We start from the raw sequence: 10,191 nt of genomic DNA on the forward strand, positions 1-10,191 counted from the left end.
CGTGAAATTTACAACAAAAACAAACAGAAGATTTAGCAATTTCTTGCAAGTGGGTATGATCAAATGATTTTCTTTTGGAAAGATTAAATTGCAAGTGGGTTATTGGTATTTGAGTCATACTCAACTTATAGTTGAGGTATATATATATATCCAAAAGTTTTTCAAAGTTTTTTCCACTAGAAAACAAAAATTTGGAAAAACTTTATCAGTTGTGAAATTTACAACAAAAATAAACGGAAGATTTTGCTATTTCTTGCAAGTGGGTATGATCAAATGATTAAATTGCAAGTGGGTTGTTGGTATTTGAGTCATTCTATATATGATCACAAGTTAGCTTTTTTTTTTTTTTGAGGTTATCCGGGCCAGCTTGCGCGTATTCGATTACATCCTGGGGGGAGCTTTGTCGTCTGCAAGGGTCAAACCTATGACCTCTTCACTTAGAAGTATCGATCTTACTATTCTACCAACCCTGCATTGACTATAGTTGAGGTATTTGAGTTATACCTAACATATGTTTTAACATAGGCCATCGGATTAAGTACGATCCAGTAGTGTGTAATCAGCCTCTGTGGAAGAATCCATTTAACCATAGAACCTAGTGTAATTCTATAAATACTAGCTGAAAGCAACATAAATATTCCAAACTAAATATTCAAGGTATAATGCTTTAAAAATCTGTTTAAACCCTGAACATTAACAAGTGGGTGTGATCAAATGATTTTCTTTTGGAAAGATTTTGCAATTTTCTTAAGTGGTTAAAGTGAAACTATTTTATGTTGGAAAGTTATTTGTAATATTTTCCTCTCTCTCTTTTTTTTTTTTTTTCCATATCTAAAAACCGTGCAAATGCATGTGTGTGAATTTTTTCCGGCCCCTTGTTCTCTAAGAGTGGGTGCAAATCTAGATTCTTCCTGAGATTTCAAAATATAATGTTGATACAATCTTTAAAAAGTTAATACTCAGTGATAACCTACGCTCTATAGGCTCTACCTTTTAAAAATAATAATTATAATAAAAATAAAATAAAATAAAATATTATAACTAAATTAGACAAGCAAGAAAATGGTTCAAGAGAATTCTTTTTGGTAATCAGCAAATTGCTTCAAGAGAGAGAGAAACGTCTTTGTAGATTACAACCTAACATATCCTTTAGAATGAATAATATAGCTTCCATGGTATTGCAGTACATGAGATTATCATCAATACGATAGCATGATTATCACTTTCAATTTTTATCTGTGGGATGTTCAAATTGGCACTCCAATGTAAGGCTTTCCTTTTTTTGGTCAAGAAACTGAAAACTTAAATATAAAAAAGAGTTAAAGCCAGGAGACCTGGACAATACAGACGGATCAATCATAAACATTGGTGGAATAGTCCACCAAGACCTAGATAAAGAGAGACGACGAGCTCCCTAAGCAAGAAAATCCGCAAAAACATTAGAAGATCTAGAAATATAATTAAAAAACACCCAACTAAGGCTTTCTTTACTGTCAATGCTTCTGTGACTATAGGGCCTGATACCCACATCCTTGACCAAAAGACCAACATTTTGAGAGAAAAATCCCTAGGGGTGACTCAATTGGCAAAAGACCAACATTTTCACGTAGGAGGTTAGAGTCGGAATCCCGTTGGGATTAAGGGCGAAGTTCCGTCTATATTAATTATACAAAGCCTCCCCGAGGATGTAGTCGAGGTTCATGTAAGCTGGCCTGGATGAACTTCAAATCTCCTCAAAAAAATTGAAAAAAATCTTAAAATGATAATTTGGATAGTTAAAGTCAAAATTTTTAGTAAAAAGGAAAAAAAGTATTAAAATACATAATAAGTAAATATTTTTAAAATTAAAATACATCATAGTCTTTAGATGTTTGCCCAGACCGCCCTCCAATTTAGGTTGACAAAGAATTCCCCAAGACACAAGATGACACTTCTTTTTCTGATCCTTGTCGCCCCACACAAATCCTCTTGTAATTCTCTCAACTTCTTGGAGAATCCCTGTAGGGATTACCATATATTGCATCGTATAATAGGGAATGATTTGTAAAACAGAATTGGCTAACACCACTTGTGCAAAAAATGAAAGTGAATTAATTTTCCAAGATGGCCAGCCTATTCTTAACCTTCTCCACAATAAATTTATAATGGCCATTACATTTTTTCCTTTCCAAATGGGTACACCTAGATATTTGCCAATGTCTTCGTACCTTGAGAAAGCACTCAACTGTGTAATTTCCCTGATCCTCTGAGTCTCCACATTTTTAGAGAAAAATATACGAGTCTTCTCCCCGCTGATTTTACTACCAGAAGCCTCGCAAAAAGTATTTAAGCATTGTAGAATGGTAGAAATTTGCTCTCTAGATGCTTCAGAAAATTAAAGAACGTCATCTGCAGACATCAAATGAGAACCACCTAATCCTCCTTTAAAGAAGTGGAAAGGCTTCCATCTACCTTCCTGTACAACATCATGTATGATATGTGTCATTCTTTCCATGCATAAAATAAAAAGATATGACGATAAAGGATCCCCTTGTCGTATCCCTCTACTAGGTTGGAAAATTTTTGTAACTTCTCCATTCCACAGAACATCTAATTTAGAAGAAGTAACACAGTGGATGATTACCTTTTTGAGGTTACTAGGCACACCTGCATATGAAAGAGAGTCAGCAATAAAATCCCATTGGGTTCTATCATAGGCTTTTTTCAGATTGATTTTTATTGTCATGTACTGTGACTTGCGCTCTTTCCTTCTCATAGCATGAAAGAATTCCTGAGCAAGAATAATATTGTTCTGAATTTGACGGCCAGGGACAAAGCTAGTATGATTTGGGGCAATAAGACTAGGCATGAATTCCTTTAGCCTATTAGTTATCACTTTGGTTAGAATTTTGAAGCTCACATTGCACAAAGAAATTGGGCGAAACTGAGTAATTCTTTTTGGACTATCCACCTTCGGAATTAAAGCTATTAATGTTTCATTCAACTTGTCATCCATGTTTCCCACAAATGCATCCCAAATGGTATTGAAGACCGCATTCCTTGTGATAGACCAAGTTTTTTGATAGAACGCAGCCTGAAACTCATCAGGGCCAGGAGCTTTCCAAGGTCCTAGTTGCCTTACTACCTTGAAAATTTATTCATCTGTCACTTTAGAGTCAAGCATATTTAACCAATCATTATCAAGAGTAGGGAAACTATTGGTAGAGGATAAAGATGGAAATTTTTGGCTTCCACCTGAAAATAAATTTTTATAAAAATCAATCACACGTGTTCTAAGAAGAGTTGGATACCGAATCCAATTGCCATCCTCATTTTTTGAAGTTTCCACCCTATTCCTCCTTCGGCGAGCAATAGTAGAGATATGAAAATAATGTGTGTTTCTGTCCACTTGCAAAATCTAATTTTTACGTGATTTTTGTGCCCAAAAAATTTCTTTTCTACTAAAATTTTTTTTCCGATTCCATCCTTAATTATTTTTCTAAATTAAAAAGAAAAGGATTTGAGATACCTTTAGTAATTCGTTTATGGATCCCTCCCAACATTGCCTTGAGCCTCCTTTTCTCCTTATCTAGTCTCCCAAAGTTATCTTTGTTCCAAGCAAGAAGCTTTTCTTGAAGGTAGAAGAGAGCATTCGACAGTCTTTCACTCATCCTCCAGCCTTCCTTAATTACATTAGCAAATTGATCACGTGTAAACCACATAGCTTCTTTTCGAAAAGGGCGTTTATGAGGCGTGGTTTACACATGATTAATTTATTTGTTAGCTAGTTATCCTTATGCTTTAATTTACCTTCTTTTTTTTTTTTGTAAATAATTTACTTATGTTTTTGTAAGTGTAAACCTATATTTTTAATATGTGATCAGGGCCATGTATAAAATGACAATATAATTCAAAGGTGGGATATTTAGTGGGTCCCACATGGTCCCATACTACGTATGGTGAAAAGCATTAGTGGTCCCTTGATGGGCAGATGATGTAGATTCTCATTATCTACCTCCCCCCCCCCCCCCCAAAAAAAAAAAAATGTTGAATCCTGGCTCCACCCTTGCTTCTGAGGGTGCATTTGTTTAGAATTTTACTTGAAAATTTTATATATTAGAAAGTATTTCAAAAGTCTTCCTCCAACAAAAAACAAAAGTTTGGAAACGTTTTCAAGTTTTCTTCCACTAGATTAGAACAAAAATTTGAAAAAGTTTCTCAAATTTTTCTTCCACTAGAAAACAAAAATTTGGAAAATTAGTAGATATGAAATTAAACCAAAATAAATGGAAAATTTTGCAATGGCATAAATGTAGCTGAATGGTTGTGTAAAATAAATCCTACCATTAAATTTGTACCACGTATAATGAACAATCCAGATTTAATTCTACTAAAATTAATGTAGGATTTTAGAAGCGTTCATCAAAACAATTTACACAGTCGTTCAGCCACCAGCTTCAACAAAGCAATTTCTTGCAAATGGGTAAAATCAAATGATTTCCTGGAAAGATTTTGCAATTTTTCTTAAGTGGGTAAATTTAAACGATTTCCTCTTGGAATGGTTTTGCTATTTCCAATTTCTTGCAAGTAGGTACGGTCAAATGATTTCAAATAGGAGTTGGTAAGCAAGTTGTAGACATGATTTAATGGACCATTGAGCTGTATTAAAGGAATTCAGATCTTTCATCCTCCACTAAAATGGTCTTTTTCGCAAATGGTATTTGGCTGAATTCTTTTACCTAAAGAATCAAAATGGCTACATAACCTTATAGTAAGCGTTTCATGGTAATTCTTGGCATTCAATATCGAGTGGACTTAACTAAGTTGTGGTCATCATAGGAAGGTCTTCCCAATAGAGTTTTGATTCGACACCACTGAAAGAGGTGAAGGACAACTTTACACCACATAAAGGATGAAAGTTCCATCTCCCAGTGGAACCATCCCAGACCAAACTCCCCCTTGCCATCCCTTTGTTCCCTAGGGATGTGAGAACCTTGGGGTGTCAATTTGTAGACCAAACCGTTAAAGCCGAACCGCACCGGCCTGTTATAACCAGAACCGGCCCGGACCAAACCTTAATGGGATGTGTTTGGGCTGAGGTAGAACCCAAACCCAAACCGCAACCCGTTATAAACCGTTTTACAACCCGCTTTATAGTTTTACATTAAATATTGTTTGAGTCATCATATTACCACTAGTTAGTTTGTATAGACTATCAGAAAAACTGAGTATGAATTCAAAAATCAAATAGTTCTTCGCTACTTGTAAAGGTCAATTAGAAGGATTAAGTATGAATGCCTAGTTGAATGTATAAAGTTTGTTAAATTAAGTAAATATTTATCCAATCCAGAGGTATTTCTTTGCACATCAAGCTAAATACCAACAAAAAAAATAGATGGATTTCATAGAAGGCAAACAAAATCAACATTCTCACAAAACAAGAGCCCAATTTCAAGACAATCAATCATACTACAAGTTGAAATTTAAAAGGGTTTTTAGTTTGAATACTTGTTTTAGGGCTATTTGGTGGAGCCTGAGGAATGAACTTGTAGTTTCTATGTTACTACTTACTACATGAGCTCTTGATTTCTATAAAATGGGTGTAATTTTTACAATGTGGAATGACTTTTCATTTTTTAATGGAAATTGATCAATAACAATTTTTTGTTTTCCATAGAATTTTAGCTCTTGTTGCAAGATACTCAACTATTTTTTTTTTTTGTTCTTTTTATTGCATACAATAAATTGTTAACCCAAACTGTTAGTCAACTCGAGTATAGACCTTTAGCACAAACCGTTAGTTAGCTCGAATCCAAACCACACCAAACCGAAACCGGCCCGAAACCGTTATTTTTCTAATGGGCTGTGTTTGAACTAGGTGTATTTGAGTCCGAAACTGCTCCAAACCACACCGTTGAGAACCAGATTCTTCCAATAAAATGCCAAAAAATTTAATGTCTTTACAGTTTACAGCCTTCAAAAAGTCAACATATAGTGATATCCCCTATACCATGAAAATGGTTTAGGAGAATTCACTTGCACAATGAAGGGGTTTTGCTTTAAAATACACCAACTATTTGTATAGTACCCTAAATATATCTAGCTCAAATAATCTACAATAATGAGTACAAAAAATTTAAGCTCCAAATTACTATGCTTTTAGATTAAATTATCCACCATGACAACATTGGAGAATGTTGAGTGAGTGCCGATCTATATGATAACAACAAACAAATTTTGTTCACAAAGGCACAATCATGCTAGGAATTTCACACCTTCATCATCAACTAAAGATCTCTTGAAGACAAAAGCCAAGAACTATCCAATGTGGAAAGTAATCTCTCTCGAGCTCCATGAGAGAATTTCTTGTTGCATCAAGAATAAAGAGAAGTGATCACAAATATCTCCTCGGTTTTCAATGGACCTATCGCATCTCCAAAATCCCTATTGAAGATCCATATGTAAATTCCATTCTTGTAGCTGATCTTGAACCTGCACATAGAATTCCACTTATTGTATCACATTGAACAACTTAAGTTAGGTCTTGTAGGCAACTTTTTTATAATTACCTAATTTTTTTTTACCCTGAGTTTTTCATGTGCATTAAGTAGCCAATATAATACAATAACTAGAAAGATATAAATTCAAAATTACCTTGTAGTTAGATGTAGTTGCTTAGTATTGCTATATTCTAGCCTGCACAAATTTCTTTTTGATCAAATGTAACTCTTTCACAACAGTATTCATACTCATACGTTCTCTTGGCAATTCCATAGAACACTGAATGGCAATTTCAATTATTGGAGTCACGCAATTTTGCAATATACCTATTGAATGACTAGGGCCTGGCCCCTCAACTCTAGTGATAGCACCCTCTTCAGTTTCTCTACTTTGTTCTTCATTAAGTAGCAGTGTTGGATCTAAAATTTGAATCACTTGTCTAGGTAAAGAGGCCTTTGCAAATTTATGGAGATTCATGTCATCAATAAATGTCTGATCTGTTGGCTTTTTCCCTGTGAACATTTCCAATAAAAGGATCCCAAAGCTAAATACGTCCCCTTGTACACTTGCTTTTCCACCCATGCCATATTCTGAAATTTAAAACCTTGTCAGCACTACTGATATAATGATACAAGGTTTGTAAAAGACATTTGAAGTTGTGCAATTATAATGTTATACATTGATATCTGAAAATAAACATATAAATCATTTGTTACCTGGAGCAGCATAGCCGATAGATCCTTTTATCCCAATGGTGCTAGTTTGATTCTCAGATAAATTTTCATCAATTTCTAGCAATAGCCTTGCCAAACCAAAGTCAGTCACATGTGCAATCATGTCATTGTCAAGTAAAACATTGCTAGGTTTCAAGTCACAATGAACAATTGGCACATGACAGTTACAATGAAGATATTCCAATGCAGAAGCCACATCAATTGCGATGTTTAATCTTTGAAGAAGGCTTAAACTCCTTGAGTGCAAATGTTTCTCTACTGGAGGATGCAACCAGTCATCTAAACTCCCATTAGGCATGTACTCATAAACAAGGGCTTTGAAATCTTCACCTTTTGAATCAATACTTGAACAAGAAGTCAAGATTTTTACAAGATTCCGATGCCGAATGTTTCTTAATGCTTTGCATTCAGCCAAAAAGCTCTTGTAAACTCTAGGATTTTGAAGGTTGAACACCTTGACTGCAACAACCGATTCATCTTGGTGGAGAATGCCCTTGTAAACAGTGCCAAAACTACCGAAACCTATGCGACTAGCTAAAGAAAAACCTCCAGTAGCTTGGAAGAGCTCTTTGTAAGAAATCTTTAAGAATGGGTCTCCAATTGGTGACGTAGATGGTTGTTTACTTTTTGATTTTCTCATCCAATAAAGAGTAAGGAAGGAAGAAATCAAAAGAAAACAAGTAGCCACACTGATAATCACCATAATAATTCTAAAAGTAGACTTCTCTCGATTCTTAAACCTGTTGCTTTTGCATGTTGGTAGTTGTAACTTTGTAATTCCCCCACAAAGCTTATTGTTTCCATCTACCACAATTGCACTTGCATTTCCAAAGATTCCTTTTGTTGGCACTTCTCCTTCAAGATTGTTGAAGGATAAATTCAAACTCTGCAAGGCTGCAAGTTTCTCCATATCTTTTGGGATTTGACCAGATAAGTTGTTGAGTGAGACATCTAAAACTTGAAGCCCCTTTAAAAAAGTCAAAGATTGAGGAATGGTTCCTTCAAAGAAGTTATCCTCCAAAAAAAGATTTTCCAAACTGGAGCAATCACCAATGGAGGATGGAATTTCTCCAGACAGTTTGTTATGGGAGAAAGCTATTGTCGTAAGACTTTTCAAGTTGCCAATTTCAATTGGTAGGGATCCGACAAGTGAGTTATAAGATAAGTCAAGAGATATAGAAAAGGAGGAAATAAGAAAGAGTTGTCTAGGTATAGGGCCTTGGATGTTGTTATCAAAAAGTGTTAGGTGTTGTAACCGTTGACAATTTCCAATGGTAGAAGGAATGGTTGCATTCAAATTGTTGGTATCTAAATGAAGTTCATACAAAAGAGTGAGATTGCCTATAGAAGAAGGTATCTGTCCTGAAAGTTGATTTCCCCGAAGGTTTAATGCTTGAAGCTTTGGAAGTTTCCCGATGACAGATGGAACATTACCTTCTAAAAAGTTCCGCTCCATGCCCAAAGAACTTAAGTTGATGAGGTGCTCTATCCCAGTAGGGATGGTTCCAAATATTTGATTCCCTCCCAAATAAAGTGTTGAGAACTGTGTTGAAAGGTTACCCTTAAAGTTGGGAAGGGGACCCTTAAAACCATTACTTCTTAGGCCCAAAACCTCTATATTTGTACAATTGAGCAAAGTATTGACGAAATCTAAATCATTACTTTCCCTTGCTCCAAAATGATTTTCACTAATACTAAACCATTGAAGGTTTTGAAGATTTCCCAAGTTGTGAGGAATAGGCCCAACAAAATTATTTTCTCCAAGATCAAGTATTTCGAGTGTTGAAATATTTGAGATGGAACTTGGAATGTTCCCAGAGAAATTGTTGCTTCCAATTAATAGTTGATTGAGATTTGGAAGAGTGAGGCCTATGTTTTTTGGAAAGCTTCCAAGAATTTGGTTTTGAGCTAGAGAAATGAGTTCCAGAGACGAGAGGTTATATAGTGAGATAGGAAGCATACCAGATAGCTTGTTTTGATCAAGTACCAGAGCATGTAAGTTCATTAGCCGACCAAAAGAATTTGGAATGCTCCCTTGCAATTCATTTCCACCGAAAGAGATAGCTTGGATGGATGAAATGTTACCAAAAAAAGCTGGTATTTCTCCTTCTAAGCCATTGCCATTAATTGAAATGATCTCTAGCTTTGACAATGATGCAAATTCAGCCGGAATCTTCCCGACAAGTTGGTTGTAGGTGAGCTGTATCTGTCTAAGACGAGTGCAATTAGCCAAACTAGTCGGAAGTTCTCCTTGGAGAGTGTTGTTAGTAAAACTAATGTACTGTAGTCGAAATAGATGACCAATCTCTTGGGGGATTTTGCCATGGAAGCTATTGTTTGAACAGATGAGGAAATGGAGGAAAGTGAGATTCCCTATAGAAGGAGATATGGTTCCTCCCAAGCCCTTCCCTTTTAACTTCAAGCCAATAACCCGTTGTTGATGACGATGACCACATTTGACGCCTACCCAGTTGCAAAAATGGATGGACTCATTCCAAGAACTCAATGATCCATAAGGATCATAAGTTTCTTTCTTAAACTCCAGCAAAGACATTCGATCATTCCTTACAGTGATTGATTCTACCAGCCTCAGTGAAGTCCCAACAAATAGAATAATGTGGAGGAGTAGAATAAGGGTATGAAATGCCATGATATCAGAATCAAATTTTGATATATATATATATATATGCAAATGCACAAACCATTCATGCAACCTCTGAAAAAACTAGTATTATATTTAAAGGGCTGTTCCTAAGAAGAGACGTACTCTGGACGTCAACTCCTCCGTCAATCAATGTTACTAATCCAGCAACTTTTCCTGTTTTGTTTTGGTACGGTCGTCATTTTCCACTGGAATACCCGTGTGATTTTTCTGGGTCTTTTTCTTCTTTTAATTAGTGGTTGGACAAAGTTGTTGATTTTTTTTTTTAAGGTTCGGATCTCTCAAATATTCTTTTCTTCTCTTTTCTCTTCTCTC

At 35.4% G+C, this 10,191-nt stretch overlaps 1 protein-coding gene across 2 annotated transcripts; it reads right to left on the reverse strand.

Moving 5' to 3' along the window:
* Positions 1 to 5,946: 5,946 nt before the first annotated feature.
* On the reverse strand, positions 5,947 to 9,864 carry LOC149008342 (uncharacterized). Of its 2 annotated transcripts, XM_089165992.1 has the most exons (3): positions 7,197 to 9,864; positions 6,634 to 7,070; positions 5,947 to 6,471 (listed from the first exon to the last, which is right to left on the reverse strand). In XM_089165992.1, the coding sequence occupies exons 1-2, from the start codon at positions 9,862 to 9,864 to the stop codon at positions 6,664 to 6,666; spliced, it is 3,075 nt and encodes a 1,024-aa protein (XP_089022118.1). In that variant the 3' UTR covers positions 5,947 to 6,471; positions 6,634 to 6,663. The 2 variants fall into 2 exon arrangements, with proteins under 2 accessions (XP_089022118.1, XP_089022117.1); XM_089165991.1 differs by lacking the exon at positions 5,947 to 6,471 and having other exon boundaries at positions 6,573 to 7,070.
* Positions 9,865 to 10,191: the final 327 nt, after the last annotated feature.

The sequence above is a fragment of the Hakea prostrata genome, chromosome 8, assembly GCF_041222555.1.
Source record: "Hakea prostrata isolate BN-2017 chromosome 8, UWA_Hpros_2, whole genome shotgun sequence".
Taxonomy (NCBI): domain Eukaryota; kingdom Viridiplantae; phylum Streptophyta; class Magnoliopsida; order Proteales; family Proteaceae; genus Hakea; species Hakea prostrata.